Source organism: Gekko japonicus, unplaced genomic scaffold, assembly GCF_001447785.1.
Source record: "Gekko japonicus isolate JY-2015 unplaced genomic scaffold, Gekko_japonicus_V1.1 scaffold2073, whole genome shotgun sequence".
Classification (NCBI taxonomy): Eukaryota; Metazoa; Chordata; class Lepidosauria; order Squamata; family Gekkonidae; genus Gekko; species Gekko japonicus.
Genome location: NW_015164723.1, coordinates 44,026 through 64,093, shown reverse-complemented (window position 1 = coordinate 64,093; position 20,068 = coordinate 44,026). Strand labels below are relative to the sequence as shown.

The 20,068-nt window shown below is 40.0% G+C and overlaps 1 protein-coding gene across 1 annotated transcript in view; it reads left to right on the top strand.

The window, feature by feature from the left end:
- The window catches only part of VAV3 (vav guanine nucleotide exchange factor 3), a 120,288-nt gene that overhangs the window by 71,700 nt on the left and 28,520 nt on the right, over window positions 1-20,068 (top strand). The window contains exons 3-8 of the mRNA XM_015409591.1: window positions 7,810-7,868; window positions 9,500-9,565; window positions 12,952-13,060; window positions 14,617-14,709; window positions 17,418-17,486; window positions 19,272-19,375. Of these exons, the coding sequence (XP_015265077.1) occupies window positions 7,810-7,868; window positions 9,500-9,565; window positions 12,952-13,060; window positions 14,617-14,709; window positions 17,418-17,486; window positions 19,272-19,375 (500 nt within the window). The remainder of the gene's footprint in view (window positions 1-7,809; window positions 7,869-9,499; window positions 9,566-12,951; window positions 13,061-14,616; window positions 14,710-17,417; window positions 17,487-19,271; window positions 19,376-20,068) is intronic.

Genomic DNA, 20,068 nt, shown 5'->3' with positions numbered 1-20,068 from the left:
ACTGCTGCCCATGTCTTCTTTAGATAAGACTTGACCATGTGCCTGTTGATTATGAATGTATTATAAGCTTTCTTCTCTGAATCTGGTTACATGTGCATGAGAGTTCTTGCTGATGTGGAATCAAGTTTGCAAAAATATTTCTTCAAAGGAGACGAGTGTTTGGTTATATCGAGCACTCCTTTTCAAAAACAAGATTGTTGCTCTTGGCTTAATTTAAGAAGGGAATCTTCCAAATAGAGTTTTGTGGCAAGTGTTTTTCTGCATTCGAGATGGCCATAGTTGTCAATAACTTCCATAAGTTGTTGTGTGAGGGTGTGCTATCAGTAAGGTCGCATGATGAAAATGTGATTTTACTCAGCTGTGTGGACCAATTCAACAAAGCCTGGAAAGGACAAGAGATATAGATAAAATCTAGGAATCTGAACTTTTTTTTTTTGCAGTTAGCAAAAATGAGCACCAGGACTCATGAACTTCCCAGTGAACAAGTTCAGTAGGTGAAAATACTATGTTTGACAGCCACAGCCACTGCTGAGCCCAAAGGTCTGTTTGGTTTACTGCAACTGTGCAGTAACTGTTGGGGTAGAGTTTCATTTCCTTGCCTGGCTTGTAATCTTGCATTTGTGCAGTAGGTGAAGTTGATTTTTACCCAGGGTGATGGAGTGGTTTGGTCAGGTAATTAAATGACATGGGAGGGGAACCAAACCTCTCATAAGGCTGTGTTTTCATGTGTGGAAAATCCTGACGATGCAGACTTTAGTACCAAATTGTTAGACTTTTTATGAAACAAACATTTATAATCAGTGGCTGATTTGCTCACTATTTATGTAATTTGCTGCTGAATAGTGTGTTTTGATGACAGGTATGTTAGGGGAGGAGGAAAACTAGAAGAAGAAGAGTTGGTTTTTATACCCCACTTTTCTTTACCCCAAAGAGTCTCAATGTGGCTTACAATTGCCTTCCCTTCCTCTCCTCACAACAGTCACCTTGTCAGGTAGGTGGGGCGGAGATAGTTCTGGGAGAACTGTGACTGGCCCAAGGTGACCTGGTTCTCCAGATTAGAGTCCACTGCTCTGAACCACTACACCACACTGGCTCTCATCTGGCTGTATGAGAACATGCATGTGTGAAACTCTTCTGGGGGAAAACTCTTCTACTGATTGCACTGATGTACTGTTAGAATAAATGAACAGGCTTGAACAAGTCTCAGCAGCCAAATGACTGATGAAAAATCAGCTCCCAATTTATGATCAGTGAGCAGATTGAACATTAGCTGAATGATAGCTTTCATGACCTGAGTGATAATATTGGGTCACCTGTAGGTTATCTAGTTGTTTATGGGTTGTTGGAAATCAAGAACCAGTGCTATGGTAGTCCTAAAAAGTGCTATAATAATTAGAGTCCTAAAAAGTGCTATAATAATTAGAGAGGTACATGCAGTGTTTTTGAAGAAATGCACAGTGCAGTATGGTGGGCACTAATTATGCATTGTAATATCTTTTGTGAAACTAGTTTCTTTTTATAATCTACAGCTTCCCACATACCTTGCTGAATAGACCTGCTGTAATGTTAGTAATTAGAAAATCATGTCTTCAAGTATCCTTGCAGTTTTGCTATGGTTTTCAGCCTTAACTATTATGCTGCTGATAGTGGCGTTTTGTAGCAATTTAACTTCCAAGGATCATACTAAGTACAGTTTTTATGGGTTATCTTTTTTTTTTTTTTAACTTTTCAGCCGTTAATTATGGTATTGCATTTGACAACATATAATGCTGCTAGGGATAGCTTGCCTAGAAGAAAGTTAGTTTACTATCAGCTTCTTGCTCCAAAACTACTTATTTAATAATCATCTATATATCTAATTCCCAACATGCCCTCTCCGTGTGGATATCTAAATCCGTACATTGGGGGCACTTGGGGGGCAGGGAGATTTTCCTGCACATTTGGGGCAATCTCCAGATGTGCACAAAAATCTAAAAACTGTAAAAAAATATAGGGGGGATATTTAAATCCCCCAAAATGTAGAAAAGCGTTCACTGCGCATGCGCAGGGAATGCACTGGGAATGTTGCTTCGCAGCCATTGCAAGGGGGGCTTGGCGGGCCTGCAGCTGCGCGGGCCTCGCTGTCGCTGCTGGGGGGGAAGGTTTGTTTGTTTAAATCCCCCCAAAAGTGTGTAGTCGGGCTGCGGTGGTGGCTTGGTGCTGCGGAAGAGCAGGCGGTCGCAGAGCCTCCCACTGCCGCCCCCCCACCCGCAGCCGACGCCGGGACGCCTGGCTGCTGCTGCTGCCCCAGTGCCCATTCGCTGGCTGGGTTGGGGGGTCGGCTGGCACGGCGGAGTCCCTGTGCCCGCCCATTGCACCGCGGCTCTCTCCCTTCCCTCCGCAGCTGCCTTCTCTGCGCCTGTCACCCCCCCATCTCCTGGCAGTCTGCTTCGCCGGCTTCCTCACACACAGGAGCGCTTCTACCCTTGCACGGCAGCCCGGCTTCATGTATGCACGCCTCTCCCGCTTCCTCAGCCCTGAAGAGGCCTCCCCCATGAGTATCGCGGGTCCCTCTTCTTGTTGTAGATATTCACAACATTTAAAAATTTCAGCACAATTAATACCTGTGGTCTGGCGAAGTGGATATACTGATTTCATACATGCCCTTAAGAAACATGTGGGGTTTTTTTTTCTGGGGAGGGGAGTGTTCCTTGCTATGGTCTACTTGTTGGGTGCTCAAATGTCAGCTGTGGCCAGGAGTGCCTCTTGCTGTTTGGATCTTTTCTGAAAAGTTCACAGATTCAATGATGGATGAGGCTGTCCTGGAACTTAGTTCAAAAACTGTTCCTGGACCTTAATACAGAAGCATGACTTCTAATGGTTTTAATGTTGTAAGTTGCCACAAGACCATTTGGGTGAGTGGCAGCAAAAATTAGTAAAAATAAAAATTCTAAGAAGACAACCACATACAGCATATTTATTTTTTCTGTATTTGATGGAACAGTTGATGGAATAAAGAAGAGTTTACTGGCAGCTTAAAGGGTAACAACATTTTGATCCAGGAGATGTTTTCATGGCCCACACAGATGCATCTAAACCCCTCATTATGATTAACAGTGAGTTCTGGACTAAATTCCAGGTGCTGGTTAGAACATTTAAGATGCTGTACAGTCTGAGTCCAGGAATACCTGAAAGGTGGTACCTTATCCAATGTATATTAGTTTTGATACTGAGAAATGAGGACTTGTCACAAGTGAGACTGGATATAACCAGTGATAAGTCGTTTTTGGAATCCCTTCCTGTTAGAAATCAGCCAAATTAAAAAAAAATCAGGCAGGATGTTATAGCCTACTGGCAGTGTTGTAGATTTACTTTCTATCTGCAACTGAGATGACTGTAGTTGGTAGTAATCAGTCTTGAGGGTATGTTTTTAAAAAGTCTATAATGTTCATTGGCTTAGTTTTGAGATGGTAATCACATTAATTCAAATTATTGATTATCTGAGGATTTGTTAATTACAATGGCTTATTTGTAAGAGTGATCAATTCATTGTGACTAGTTTGCATAGCACCTTTGACTATCAGGTTTTTTTTTTAGTGATTTAAATAAAGGAGAAATTAGTCCTAGCTTTTTATACAATCAATCAGTAATACGTGGTTGATTCTTTGCTAAACAGAGACATGTTCCAGCTGTTTATAATTGAAACCAACAGGAAAAGCTGTTGTCTTTTCATTGAATAGGTTGGGTTTCTGCACTCTGTAAGATTTGAGAATATGTGAGCTTGATTTTTATCAAAGATATTAGACTTTCTGAGCTTTAGCTACAGAAAAACTCATTTTATACATAGCTTTCACCCAATGAGCAGAGCAGCAGTGGCTTAATATTTTAAATGAATGTAGAATGATGCCATGCAGGGATCAAATTAACTTTCTTACCCTGCATTTCATACATTATTCTCTTTCTTGCTTCTTAAGAATTGTACTTCGGCCTCTATCTCCACCAATGATTACTTGTGTTCTATTCTTAGAATGCATCTCTTAAAAATTTAAAAGGTATGCAGCTGCAGGATCTTATTTTGGTTGGGATCTGGTTGGGATCTAAGTAATATTTTGTCCAACAGCTCCCTCCTTTGGTGGCTATGTAGAAGTGACACTGTGGAAAGGGAACTACTTCCTGGCTTTCTTTTTAATTAAATATTTTGGCAATCAGTTCTGCTGCTCTTTTATTTACCAGGTGTTAGTTTAATTCTTGCCATGATGTGGATGGCCCAGTATAACTTGATCTTGTCAGATCTTTTTTTTTTTTTGGCCCCTCGAAGGGGAATTTTTTATTTGCATTTCTATAAAACTACAACAGAAATTGGGGAGGGAGAATCTGTAATCTATAGGAGGAAGTAAAAAGAACCTAACTAAAAACCCAAGAATTGAGGTTTTACAATGCTTAAAACATAGTTGTTACTCTTATACAGTTACTTTCAAACATGAAGAGTGCCCGCCAATCATCGCTTCTGCTGACAAAACCAGCTTATCTGACCAGAGAGTAATTCCAAAGCTATAACACACATAATCACAGCCCTTAAGAAAAAATTAGCATCTCCTTTTATGCTTTACCCCCCCATAGGCAAGATCTTTAAAACCAATGTTCCCTCAATAAGAACATTACAACATGTTTTTCTTCTTCCGTCTTCGATGTATCTTCTTTCTTCAATTATCTTTTAGTTTTTATAAGTCCAGATCTGTCCATTCATGATATAAACCAAGTTCCTTTTTTCCAGGGACATCTTCGCTTCCTTAAACGTCTTAAATCAAAAGAGTTTTTCCTTTTGTTGCATTAACAACACACTCATTGGAGATTCCAACCCTTCTCTTAGCAAGCAGATCTTGAAAAGTTGGGGTAGCGAGTTGGGGTTTACTCCAGAAAACCACTTTTCGATCAGCTTGCCAATCCAGCCACAAAAAACTAAACTTTAGAGTCTCCTTACCATTTATACGTCTCTATGATCAACGTACTGTCCCTTTAAAAGTGTAGCTGCTTTTAGTAGAGATCCAGGTCGCTTCTCACTTTAGTCACCAGACGGCCCACAATTCACTTTAAAGACAGAGTCGATGGTTAGGTCACATGACCTCCTTCCTGAAGAAAGCATTGATCCCGCCTCCCTCTTCGCCTCTCGTTGCCATCTTTTGGGGATGTTTACATCAGCCGAGAAAAAATGCCAAAGTCTCTAAGGTCTGTTTAAACGCTCTGCTTTCTTTCCGAAAAACTCTGTACTACAGTCCATCGCCACAATTTGATCAGTCCCTCCATCCTTGCTTTCGCATTTGCTTAAAACGTCGGGAGAAAGGGCGTCCCCTTCCCCCCTCCGTTTATACGCTTATAGTAGAGGGACTTCACGTCTAGGCTTTAGTGTCTCGTTTCAACGGCAAATCACTCATCAGTCCTTGAATTGATCTACCAGGTCCTAAGACGGCCCCTGGGATCATGCGAGGCAGAGAAAATCGCTAAACCTCCAAATGCTTGTGCCGGTGGTTGCTTCTAATCCAGTACTGGGAATCAGGGCAGGACCTTCAGGGCAGAGAGTAGCCCCCCTGTACCGGCTGCCGGCCGGAGGTAGGGCTCTCCAAAGCCCCCTGGCTAGAAGCCCATTGTCTATGGGCTCCATGGGGGAGCGTGCACAATCACGCTCCCTCCTAATCCCTGATTCATGGCACACGTCTCTTCGAGGAACCAAGAGACGCCACCATCGTTTAAAGCGCCAAAACCGGAAGTCGATATTGTCAGATCTTCGAAGCAAAGTAGGGTCGGCCCTGGTTAGTATTTGGATGGGAGACCACCGAGGAAGTCCAGGGTCACTGCGCCGAGGAAGGCAATGGCAACTCTGTTAGTCTCTTTCCTGGAAAACCTGATGAGGTTACCTTAAGTTGGCTGTGACTTGAATTCACTTTATACACACACACACAGAGAGAGAGAGAGAGAGAGAGAGACAGTTTAATTCTTACCATATTTTGTGGACATGTAGGATTGTATGTTACTTTTGTTTTAGTTGATAAATTTTTGTTGTTTTTACTCCCGTTTTATACTTCTCTCAGTGCCATATAAAAAACTGCTCTTGAAACCAAGTAGCATTTCAAGAGCAGTTTGTCATCCATCATAGACATCTATTGTTAAAAAAAATCAATTGCGTGCAATCTTAGCTTGCTGTTTCTTTCCTTGCATTTTTAATCCTGTTTAATTGTTCAGTTTAACAATTCATGTATTCACCAACTTGAGAAATTTGGATCGGAGCAATAGTTTGTATATCAAAGTATGGTGTGCTGTGTGCATTGCTGACACTGAATATTAAGAAGATGTGTTTTATTAAAAAAACCCCAAACCATTTATATGCAATTTTTTCCTTGCCAGATGACAAAGTAGCTACCAATTTAAAAAAATTAAGCAAATTTCGATCTTATATGAGCTTAATTACTATTGACTGTAATAAGAAGATGTGACGGAAGGATAATATGTGATGATTTTGTATAATATAAATAGATAACTACATAGAAATAATTAAAAAATAAGCAAGCAACTGAAAGTGAGCAATAATCACCAGTATCTGGATTAGCAATCTGTGACTCTCAAGGCCCCACAGAGGCGAAACAAAGTTGTCCATTAAAACAAAGATTGCCTCTACCCATATCAACCTGCCCTGGCTCAAGATCTGTGCTTAGTGCCTCTGTGGGAACCATGTTTTTAGCTAAGATTAGGTTGCCTGAGATCCATGGGAAGACTTCTCAGCCATGACCACCTTGAGATGTGGAATTCCTTCATCTGAGGCCAAATTTGGAGGCCTTCCAGAGGAACTTTAAAAACTTTTCATCTTGAAGGGTCTTCAAACTGTATTGAAATAGGAAATGGTGCATGCTGCTTGTATTTCTGCACTTTGGTTGGTGGTTTGCTTTTGATATTTTATAATGGTTGTCTTTATATTGTTTTATATTTCAGTTTATTAGTTAGACATCTTGATGACCCATAGTTTGAGTGAGGGTGGCAATAAATATTCAAAATAAAGAAAGCTGAAATTAATCTGTCTCAAATGCCTTTTGAATTGCTCCAATCAAGCACATGTAGGAGGGATGGAGCTGCGTAAAGCGTTCTGAATGAAGAATTTCAGTCTTTGTTGTGCTGTTAATTATAGAATACTTCTACATAATGCCACATTACTAATTGCATTAATTGATCATAGTTCAAAGAGTTTTTCTGGACCACTTTAAACTTATTTTAATAAGTATGTTAATAAAATAGTAGAAATGGATTTTTAGCTGCTTATTTAAAAAGTGTAAACTAGACAAAAATTGAACGTGATGATCTGAAAATGTAAGCATCTATGACCACTTTCCCTGATCCCAGGCTATCCAGTTCTCATCAGAGCAAAGCAAGGTTGGTCCTGGCTAGTATTTGGTTGGGAGATCTCCAAGGAATACCAGGGTTGTGACATGGAGGCAGGCAATAGCAAACCATCTCTGAATGTCTCTTGCCTTGAAAACCCCATGGAGTCACCATAAATTGGCTGTGACTTGACAGCAAAATAAAAAAAATAAAAAAATGACCACATTAGATTCTGCTCGTCTATGACTACAATAAATGATTGATTGATTATATTTGTACAAGCACAATTGAAATCAGTGGGACTTGCATTTCAACAAATTAATTAGCTATATTCTATTCATTGTTATGTGAACAAATTTATCAATTATCTTCTGTGTATTGTTGCGTATCTCCTGCAAAAATGGAATTTGAATTCTATATGTTTATATGCTTGTAACTCAGTACATGTGTTAACTGCTTCTGCAGGTCATAGAAACATTATCGAAACTTTCCCGTACTTCTACTGCATTAGCCACTGGAATAAGGTAAAATATAATAGCGGATTCCATTTTTATTGTTGATTTTTTAATTTGTCCATAATACAATTAACTTTCATGAAAAATTGTTAAATGAATCAAGTGCAATTAAATTTTGGTTAAAATATGTCATCATGTTTTTGGATAAGGGTTAATGGAAAAATAGTCTCCGTGTGGAAATCTGTGTATATGGGACAATTGGCAACAATTTATATGCTATAATGTGTTTAACGATAATACATGATTGAGCAGTTCAGTATTGTCAGTGTTATTAAATTTAACTTAAATTCCAAAGTTGCTGGTAGTCTTTCCTGTTGGGACTGTATAATACATTTCCTTTTGTTAACGACAGAATTTGTTTTTTTACCGTTAAGTGTTATTCTGCTTCTCAGGCTGAGATATATGTACTATGGTAGGATATAGTGTGGCATTTTGCTACTTTTTCTCAAGTGTGTTCTGTTGTCAAGAAGGGTTTTATGCCCCTTCTGCTGCAGGAACCCTGAAGAATGATAGTGGATGGACTTCAGGTGTTGGTTGGTGCACTCAGCACTGCTCTGTGGTCCACCATGAGCTGAGGTTCCTGCGGCAGAAAGGGCATGGGTATATTCTCTGGTTTATTCTCTGTCTATTCTTGTGACTTGTTGATATCTCATTATTATAGAGAGTTCAATAAAACCTTTTCCTTCACCACTGGTGTGCTTATTGCCCTCAAATCCCTTGGGGGAAAAGGACCTCTTTGCCACTTGGCAATATATATGGAATCTTCCATTTTTTCTTATAACAATTACATTTGATAAATATGCCAAATAGTGTAATTTTATCTGCTAACTAAGTTATAAATGATGCTAATTTGATAAAAGAATTTGATAGGAAAGTTTTATATATGTTTTACATTTGTTAAAAGTTTCCCTGAACTTTCCATTAAAAAAACCAAACTTTCCCCTCCAGATTTCCAGAAATGTTATATCTCTACCTGGCACAGATATATATATATATATTTGGGGGTACTCTCATAGTCTAGGTTAGGTAGGTTTAAAGGATCACATGCTCCATCCCCAGCTCCCCCTCCCCCTCTGGATTTAATTGCTCCCCTCCCCATTCCTCAATGGTGACTGAACCTTGCATTGATAGTAATATTCAGTGTAGCCAAAGTCTCCACTTAATCAAAATTAGAAGATAACTTCAAACCAAGGGGTATTAATTGTTCTCTATTTTTCTATTTCATCCCATTACCTTGCCATTCCTGTGTATTGCCATGTATTTTTATGCCATATTCCCATACTGTACTCTCTGCTGGGTAGTTATTATACTATAGAGGGATTGAAAGTTCTTATCATGCAAGCATCTTGCTGTATTCTTGGTTCTTATCATATAAATATCTTATCAGCACCCCCTCTCTCTATGCATGTAGTCAGTTGGGGATATAGTCAAATAACTGTGAAATAATACGTTTATCTGCTCCTTTTAGGGATTCCACTGAGCACATGGAGGCAGTGCATGGTCCCACAACCAGCATATGTTCACATATACAGCTTCTAAACATTTGCTTAGGCTCTCCATATGGCATGCTTATTGAAAAAAGAACATTTCTGTTGATGCTGTTCCTGGAGAGTTCTTATTTTTATCTTTTGTTTCTATAGGCCGTTTCCAAATGAAGAGAGTGTGGATGATGAAGACATCTACAAAGGTCTTCCAGATTTAATAGAGTAGGTTGTAAATTTGTCGTGAGAGAATGGTTTCCAAAGTATGATTGCTACTGAAATCAGATAATGGGGTTTTCCACTGTGTAAGATATTATCTATTGACTCTGTTGATGCAAAAACATTTCTGTTTGAAAACAAGACTCTGCATTTTTATGCTTGTGGCAGTGAAACCTCTGACTCAGATACCAAATAATAAAATCATGTACAACATTTTCAGACGTGTGAAGACAGGGAAAGTTGTCAGTTTAGCTGGGATGAAAGTCTCACACATGTCCTTGGGACAGGAGTAACTTCATGGATCATACTGAGAACTTGGCTGCTGGGGTTTCAGGAGGCATGGCAGCTAAGAGCCAAACTAGAAATTACAGCTTCTATGAGTATGTCATAGGCCTCACAAACACATTGGGGTTTGGAATTCCCAGTGAGAACTCCTTTTAAAATCATTGTGGGGGCCCAGTTCAGCTTGGGACTATTACAAAGGGGTCTTGGGTCTTGCCCCCACTGCTTTCCTGGATAGAAATGGCACAAAGGGTATTATTCATCCTGTCTGAGGGGCTCCACATGCATTGAAGCTTGCATGTGGAACACCTCAGACGGGGCAAATAATGCCCCTCTGTACTGTTTTGGCTCAGGAAAATGGTGCAGGGGAAGCAGTAGCCTCTTTTCCCCGCACTGTGGTGCCAGGTGGTCCCTGCAGCAATTTTAAAAGGAGTTTTCAACTGAAAAAGAGGCTTAGAGGCAACCTGAAGGAAGTTTGTTGTGGACTGGAAAGAGAAATGCAAGAAGACAAGGAGGCGTGAAGAAAGTGGTAAAGGTAGCAAGGAACTGAGGGAGCGGGGAACTGAAGAAACTGCACAGTGATTAAGACAGTATTCTGAAGCTGTAACTTTAAGGGTTTGAGGGCCCACAAGCGGTGTGGGAGTCAGGAAGCAATGGCCAGTGGTTGAGTGGGGTAACTGAACTCAAAATAACTGAATGTTGCACCAATTATTTGGTAAACAGAAAACCCTCATGTTCCTATTCCAAAAATGTTTGATACATTTTCTTGAACTAAAACTATTAACAATTAAGATTTATTTCATGTGGAATACTATTTGTTAAGCGCTGGACTTAACAGGTAACTGAACTCAAAATAACTGAATGTTGCACCAATTATTTGGTAAACAGAAAACCCTCATGTTCCTATTCCAAAAATGTTTGATACATTTTCTTGAACTAAAACTATTAACAATTAAGATTTATTTCATGTGGAATAGAAACATATGTCCACAGATGCATAGGCTTGGCATGTTTGTTTGTAATGCTAGGAACATAGAAGGGATTTTTAGTTGTGAGATCCAAGACAGTTTTGTGCTCACATTGATCAGAAGGTTGAAAACTAGGATTTTATGTCTCGATTTTTTTTTGTTTCTAACTGAGACACAAATGACATGATATGTTTAGTTGCATGATCAATTTGAAAGATTTATTTTCTTCTCCAAATGTAGCTGGTAGGGCTGCTTTTTTTTTTTTTTACAATGAAAGGAATTGGGGGGGGCATGGAGCTGGCTAAAAAAAAAAGGCACCATGAGTACGGAAGAGTCATTTTTAAATAATGCTTTCTTTGCTTAGATTTCTCCATGCATTTACACTAGCTTCCTAGTTATGCTTTCTGTTTTTCTGTTCCCTCTAACTATTTGCAATCCAATCTTCAAACATTATTTTACTTTGGCTGGTAGTTACTGCCATCTTTAAAACTTATTGTTTGCTTTGGAATCTTGAGGCTGTCTTCTGTTTTTCTTTATAATAAATCCTGATCAACAGTTTATAAAACAACCATGGGTACCCAATTTCAAAACAAAAGCCCAAGAATATCCTCCTTTCCCCCTTCATGAGTGTTGTGCACATTAGGTTCTCTGCCTGCAAAAACAGAACAAAACAAAACAAAAAAACCCAACCCCCCCAAAAGAAAAACCCTTCAGAAACTTCTAGAGCCCTGAGGAGGGATTGTCACTCTGTCTATTGAGCGTGGCAAGATCATTCATGTTTTGGAAAGTCATATATCTTCATTGCCTTTTGGTTTAAAGTTGTATTGATTTTTGTTTTTCCATAGCATTGCCTTGAAAGATTTCTGTCCTTTGAGCGCTGCTGTAGAAACTTAGTTTTGAATACTTTGGGAACGAAAGCATTAGATAATCCAAACCCTTCACATTATTTTTACCGAGCTCCACATCTCTGCTAGCTGTGTGTGCCACCTTTCAACTGACCACTGTAGCTTCTTTTTCCCTTTACTGTGTGAAGTGGCTTTTGATTTTACAATTATGTGAAGGGAATATGTAGTGAAAGTGCAGGGAGATTGGCTAAGCTGTCCCTGCATTTACAGCTACTTGTGCCTTCTGAGGAAAGAACTGAAGTCAAATAGTCAAAAGAGAACAGGAAGAACCCAGGAATTTGTGCTTCTTATTTTTTTTTGCCTTATCATAAAGTCCAAGTCTACTCTCAAACTTTATGTCCTCACTCATCCTAGGCTTATATTTTGAACCAGGGACACCCTGGAATGTTTTACAGATTGTTGATTAAGATTATCTTCAGAGAATCCCATGGTGTATTTAGCCACAGTAGATCTTGGTTCACTAGGTACTTGGATTGAATTATATTTCCCAGTTATTTTTAGATACCCATGGTTATGACTCAAATATTGTTCTATCTTGGATGAAACCAAGGCAACTTTTTAGAATATGTAAATATTAATGTTAGTTCATTCTTGCTGCTTTTTATATTAGCAAATTCTATTTAAAAATAATGATTACAAGTTTCTCATACAATACCTCGTCCCTCAACCAATACGCCTATCTTGGAATCCTATCTTCTATGAAATTGGACATTCTTGCAAATCTCAGACGCTTCTGCACCTGGGCCTAAATGAATGGTATCTATTGATAATGGGTTAGATGTCTTCTAATCTATACCAGGCCCTATAGCTGTTACTGCTTTGTATTCTTCTTACTGTTCCTCAAGGCGATTCTATTCTGGGTCTCTAGGCTCCCTTGTAGGCTTCCCTGAGAGCCCAGGTTTGTTCTATTTATGTATACTACAACATCCTCTAGGATTTTTTTTGGTCAAGTTCTATATTTCTGGCCATATCTGTGACAATGTGTAACATTTCTGTAAATATAAATAATCATTTCACGAGGATTAACTCTTCCTTACATTTTTAGTATAGCACAGTACAGGATACCAACATGTCCCCCAGCTACAAACTTCTCTTTGCTGCTGAAGGAATATACTAGTTAAGCAGGGATGGATTGACTGTAAATCTCTAACAATAGATTCTAAACATTCTTTGAATTAAATGTTCTATTGGATGTGCTTAATTTTGTTGTCTTCCTTCTTTCCACTTTGCCCTTTAGTGAAACTGGTGTGGATGAGGATGAAGACCTTTATGATTGCGTTTACGGCGAGGATGAAGGTGGTGAAGTGTATGAAGACCTAATGAAAGCTGAAGCTGCACTTCAACCTGTATGATTCACAGTTACTCGAATTAGCACTTAATCCTAAACAATAGCTGCAATAAAATGTTCAGAGCGAATTAGCACTTAATCCTAAACAATAGCAGCAATAAAATGTTCAGAGCGTATCCTAACCAAAATACAACACTAGTCCCTTTTATTTTAAATAAGAGTGCTAAGTTGTAAATAACAAGTGTTTAATTTTGATTGGACTGTCCTTTGTGAATTTAGTGAAGAACTCTCTGCAAGATATTCTCTTCAGACTCTGGAGCAAATGAAATCCAGATTTAATAAATGTGAAGCAAATTATACGTGAATTGACATTCTATTCATACTTGACACTAGTTCAGACCTTTTGCTTTCTAACTTGTTATAATACTCTGCTGACTCCTCTGTGAATTTTGGGATTCCTCCCCCATCCCAGTTTTAAACATGGTGAGCAGATTAGTCTCATTCTGTTATTTTGTTACATTTCATTCTGTGATGCATTACATTCCTCCTTAATCCAGTCTGTCTAGGAGATTTTTTCCTGACATTCTAGGATTTGCTCATGGGCAGTTTGGTAACGTTTTGAGTACCTTAATGTTATTATTTTTTTGCATTGTTTTCCTCCTCTGTGTTACACATGTACACAAGTAAATTTTTAAACATTGCAAAAAACCCCAACAACCTTGATGTGAAAACATGTATGATTAGTTCAGAATGCTAGTTGTGTGGTGTTTTACTAACGAGCCAACCATGCATACAATCACATCAAGATCTGGAGGGTTTTTTGGGCAGTGTTTTATCAGTGCATATCTGTGCATCAGTAGAGTGGTGAAGGAGGGGAGGAAGATGCAAATGAATCAAAAGCTGCTGCAAACTGCACGTGCACAGTACAAAATTTGGCAATAAAAAGCAGAGCAATGGAGGATTCTTAAAGCATTGGTTCCACTTTGGAAATAAGGCCAGGTAATTTGGAACTCCCATGATCCAGAGGACTGCTCTGATGAAGATATTATTTGGAAGGATCCCTAACTTCATCATGGAGATGCTGTAGAAGGGGTTTAATCAAGCAGAAGCCAAAAAGTAGATTGTACTTCCACTTCCTTCCCATAAGTGTACATTGGCATTTATCCTTACCTTAGGCTGGAAGAGGTTCCTCTAACCTAAGAGGCTCTTCGTTGGAGGAAGGCTCCTTTAGTCTTGACTACAGACTATGCTCAGTCAAGCAGAAGGATATGTGCTACTCAATCTGATATGTGGAGTTTGATAGGGAGGTGACAGAGCTCCAGTGCCCCTCCCCACAACTATCACAGGTACTGTACTAAAGTGATAGTAGCTGTGGTGCAGGCTACTTCCCTGTCCTCCATCTTCAGCTATTACGACAAAAGTTCCCCTGCAGCATCATATGACTAGGCTGCCCCCTGCTGCCCAAATAATAAATCGTGGAAGAATTTGGGTGCTGATAATCAGTTGTGCGAGACTGCAAGTGCTGATTATGTCCCAAACCAATATGTTCTAATAGCAAAGCATCTAAGTGCAACATGTGCTGAATTTACAACCACCACCTTGTTGACTTCACAGAAGTGTCCCGAGAATGACATAAGAAGCTGCTGCCTTTCTGAAATAAAGCAGACTGAAGAGAAATACACAGAAACGTTGGAGTCCATAGAAAAGGTAATGTTGATCAGGACTGCCCTTTCAGTATGTTGGTAATAGGAGGCAGAGGGATTTCTGGAGGAAGCAGACTAAAGCTCTCTGTGGGATGTACTCAGGATTCAATGACAAAACTTGGCCTTGGATTTTGAAAGCGTTCATTGGGATTATTTCCTTATCGTAACAATGGCAGTTTTAAATAAGGCAACCCCCCCTTAACCTAGTTGTTGTTGTTGTTCAGTCGCACAGTCGAGTCCGACTCTTTGCGACCCCATGGACTAGCTCCCTCCAGGCCCTCCGGTTTTCCGCCATCCTCTGAAGTTTGCTCAACTTCATGTTCGTTGCATCGATGACACTGTCTAACCATCTCATCCTTTGCCGTCCCCGTCTTCTTTGAATTTCAATCTTTCCCAGCATCAGGGTCTTCTCCAGTGAGTGCTCCCTTCTCATTTGGTGGCCAAAGTATTTGAGCTTCAGTTTCATTATCTGGCCTTCCAGGGAACAGTCAGGGTTGATTTCTTTGAGGATTGACTGATTTGTTCTTCTTGCAGTCCAAGGGACTCTCAAGAGTCTTCTCCAGCACCATAGTTCAAAAGAATCTATTCTTCGGCGCTCGGCCTTCCTTATAGTCCAACTCTCACAGCCATACATGACTACTGGGAATACCATTGCTTTGACCATGCGGACTTTTGTTGGCAGGGTGATGTCTCTACTTTTTATCATGCTGTTTAGGTTCGCCATCACTTTCCTCCCAAGGAAATCTTTTAATTTCATGGCTGCTGTCACAGTCTGCGGTGATCTGGGATCCCAGGAACGTGAAGTCTGTCACTACTTCCACGACTTCCCCTTCTATTTGCCAAGGAGTGATGGGGCCGGATGCCATGATCTTAGTTTTTTTGATGTTGAGCTTCAAGCCCACTTTTGCGCTCTCCTCTTTTACTCTGAGCAAGAGGCTCTTTAGATCCTCTTCACTTTCAGCCATTAGAGTGGTATCATCTGCATATCTGAGGTTGTTGATCTTTTCCCCAGCAATCTTAATTCCCGCTTGTGATTCATCCAGGCCAGCATTTCGCATGATGTACTCTGCATATATATTAAATAAGCAAGGCGACAATATACATCCTTGTCGTACTCCTTTTCCTATGCTGAACCAATCAGTTGTTCCATATCCGGTTCTAACTGTCGCTTCTTGGCCCTTATACAGGTTTCTCAAGAGACATGTGAGGTGGTCTGGTACTCCCATCTCTTTAAGGACCTGCCATAGTTTGTTGTGATCCACACAGTCAAAGGCTTTAGCATAGTCAATGAAGCAGAAGTAGATATTTTTCTGGTACTCTCTTGCTTTCTCCATAATCCAGCGAATGTTGGCAATTTGATCTCTAGTTCCTCTACCTCTTCGAAACCCAGCTTGTACTTCTGGCAGTTCTCTATCCACGTACTGTTGAAGCCTAGCTTGTAGGATCTTGAGCATGACCTTGCTAGCGTGTGATATGAGTGCACAGGCCTAGTTAATTGTTCTTAAACTGTGTCCTGAACACAATATCGCGCCATAGGGACAAATGAAACTATTATCTGATGAATCATACCACTGAGGTATTAAGGTCAGTCTGTCTAGTCTGACTGGCAGAGGCTCTCCAGGGTCTCAGACAGATGTCTTTCATGTCACCTACTACCTTACCCGTTTTCTGGAGATGCCACGGATTGAACCTGAGACTTTCTGCTTGCAAAGTGAATGCTCTACTACTTAGCCATTACCCCATCTCTGAAATGAATTTCCATGAGTCTAAAGTCCTACTAAAGCAAATGCTTCCCACTGTGGCTACATGATCCACTGCTTTGGACTTGCCTCCATCCAATCACTTTTCACCGAGGACTGGTAATTCTGCTACTTGCCTGCATTGGGTGTGGTTCTCTTGTTCATTCACCCTGGCTACAGAGGGACAGCACAACCAGTTGTGCTGAGGTGAGGTTGCCCGTTGTTTCTCTGAACAACTGCTGCTCTAGGCTTACCTCTTTCCATTGAGGAGGCTCACCCAGGTTAATTACTTACAGAAACAAAGGGGATGGGGTTAATTGAGGCTAGGATTGAAGGTCAAAGAAGACGGGGACGGCAAAGGATGAGATGGTTAGACAGTGTCATAGATGCAACGAACATGAAGTTGAGCAAACTTCAGAGGACGGCGGAAGACCGGAAGGCCTGGCGTGATCTGGTCCATGGGGTCGCGAAGAGTCGGACTCGACTGTGCGACTGAACAACAACAACAATTCTTCATTTTAGCTTGGATGTGTAGATTTCTGGATATCGTACAGTTGCAATCATTTACCTCCTGGGCAGGACAGGAAAATCTAGGCAATGGAGGTTTGCAATAGTGTGATATCCATTGATGCGTAGATCTGACCTTAGATGTTCTAAAAGTAATCTTGGTTAAAGCTATAAGATTGAATTGTGCCTCTAATTTTAATTCAGATAAAAGCCGGCATGAGAGATTAGAGGTTTTGAAAGCACTGGTTTATAACAATCATCACTCAGTTTGCAGAGCCAGTGATTTGGTCAGTGGTACTCCTGGAGCATGTGTGCTGAAAACACAGAGAAATAAGGGAGAACAAAAATGACTGTCATTCTTTAACCTCCCTAAATGGTACCTTTGAAAATGATACATTCAGACATTTTCCATGTAATATGCGGAGATGTGTGTTAATGGAACTAGAACTTATTTTTCCCCCTGCAGTATTTTATGGTGCCATTGAGAAGGTTTCTAACATCATCTGAGTTTGAGACTATATTCATCAACATAGCTGTGAGTAATACTTTAATTAAAAAATCATAGGAATTCATTTGTTACATGTTGGTTGAAGACTTAAAAAGCAGTGTTTGAGTACACAGTTATGGGAAACGCAGGGAAAGACAAAGAAGACTCGCATGAGCTTCCTTTTGCCTTGCGCTTGAAAAGACTGAGTTGCTTACCAACAAATCAAATTCTGCCTCAGCCATCAGTCTTGCCCTTTTTTGCTTGCCTGCTTACCCACCTATTGATGTTCTTTTCTGTTTGTCTGGGGAATGTTAACAATGCACTCCAAAGCTGACTGCCTGAGAAAAGAGGAGCCTGTTCCCCTTCGTTGCTTCCTGGGCAGGCCTGCACAAAGTAAGAGGATCAGATCCCTTCCAGTCTGCTGGATAACATGGGGAGCCGGAACAGTGGGGGCAGGCTGTCTTCCCTTCCCTTCATGTAAGGCTCGAAGTGCAGGATGAAAGTGGTACAGTCTTTTCCTGTCAGCAGGATGCTTTCTTAACTTTTCTCAGTTGGAAGGAGAAGGAGCTATGTCGATGGTGAAACTGGGAATTTGGGAGAAGGGCAAGACTAATCACTGATCCAGCATTTGATTTGCTTATTGTGTTAAAAATAATAATTTTAGGCTTAGGTCCTAATGGGACTATAAATACCACTTGTTTTTCCATGACGCCTTGGGGCACACAGGCGTTCTGATTTTGCCACAGGAACAGGATTCGTTTGAGTTCATGTCTGCTGTTTCAGTTCCAAGGCTGGCTCTCAGTAGAACGGAGTCCTGTGCTGTGAGTCCTTATTGTTGTTGTTTTCTTTGTGTCTTTTTTCAAAGGCACTCTTTAAAAGCTTGGTGGGAAAACAGGCGATACGTATCTATTTGAAATAATAATGTGATAGATAAACAGCTGTTTTCTAGCTGTGTGAGTATAGCATGGGTTACTGCCTTGGCTGATGTCAGGATACAAAACCTAAGGACCAGAGAGTTCCTTGTGTAGCTTTCTCTATCAGCATTTTACTTTTGTCTTAGTGCAGCCCTGTACAGCTTTGAGAACATACATCTGTATTTTTTCATAGACACCTGCAAACACCTGTATTGTGTCTGCTCTAATTACAAATGGCAATATCTGTTGCTTTGGCTGTTTGGCTCAGTGGCTTCAAAAATGTTTCCGGTGTGATGCTCTTGAACTGACCAGTATAATGTGCACACACTTTCTTCCTCTGCTCTTATAAATGCACTAACACTTTCTGATCACTCTTTACTTGGATCTATAGATGTGAACTCAGGGGTGCTCTGGAAATGTGTTTTAGAATCCAGGTTTACTGAAGAATTTTAAAGATAGTTTAGTAAATTTTTGGCTTCATTTTGACTACACTTTGCAATGATAATATGAACCCTGATAGGGGTGTGTTTGTGAAATTATGAGAAGGAAAACAGGGGAAGAGCACTTGTTTCACTCCCAAGTAATATTACATCTGTGCCAAACCTAATGAATTTCTTTGATTTTACTATAAAAGAAGGACAAGAGGGGAAAATGTCTGAAAATGATTTTTTTAAAGTTTATTGAACAGATGAATAATCACCAAATCTCATAGTACCATTGCTGTACAATATTGAATTAGAAGGGGTACTGCAGTTACGAAGACCTTTATTTCTGCATCTTAGATGGCATACCTTTGGCTTGTAATGATTTCTACTGAATCAGTTAATGAATGTTCTCATTGTATGAGTTTGTATCTTGAAAACTGGTGGCTGCTCTAATAATTGTCATGGAAATTTTTATAGATTATATTTTTTTTTAGGATTTGGTGAAAATCCACAGAAGTTTAACACAGGATATTCATGAGTCAATTGCAAACAAAAATGACCAAAACCTGTATCAAATTTTTATTAGCTACAAGGAAAGGTAATAGCCTGATTTTTTTTCTTTTCCAAATGCACATTACTGGTGACTTTAATTTGGACAATTTAATCTAGAAAACAGTGTTTATTTCCTGTTATGAATTTGAGTAATCATGTGTGCAGCATTAGCATACTGCTTGAGAGGGAGATTTGAAAGATTTTGAGAAATAAACTGAGTTTTTGAGTGTTATTTTATAGAATGTCCAGTTTTCCCTGCTGGTGCCCGCTGGAGGTCACCGCCGGCTGTGGGGAGGACACACTTCCGGTGATGTCAGGGGGTGTGGCATATGCTAACGAGTTATGCTAATGAGTCCCCCTAGCTCTTTTTCTACGAAATGACCCCTGATCATAATCATTAGCATACTGCTTGAGAGAGATATTTGAAAGATTTTGAGAGATAAACTGAGTTTTTTTAGTGTTATTTTATAGAATGTCCAGTTTTTCTCCCCCCACTCCTGACTATATTTTGTTACTGTGTTCTTTCAGAAACTATGCGTCATATTTTATGTAAGGTATTTAATCTTTGTGTTATATCTCAAGCTACAGTAATAACACATTGACAAATAAACCAGGGAATCTTTCTTATATATAAAAGCCGAATGGTGGTGGCTTCTGTCCTATGGGGTGGCGAGATTGCATACGCTCCCTCAGCCATTGGCCTGTCGGCTGCCAGTCAAAACTACTGGCATGCCATTGG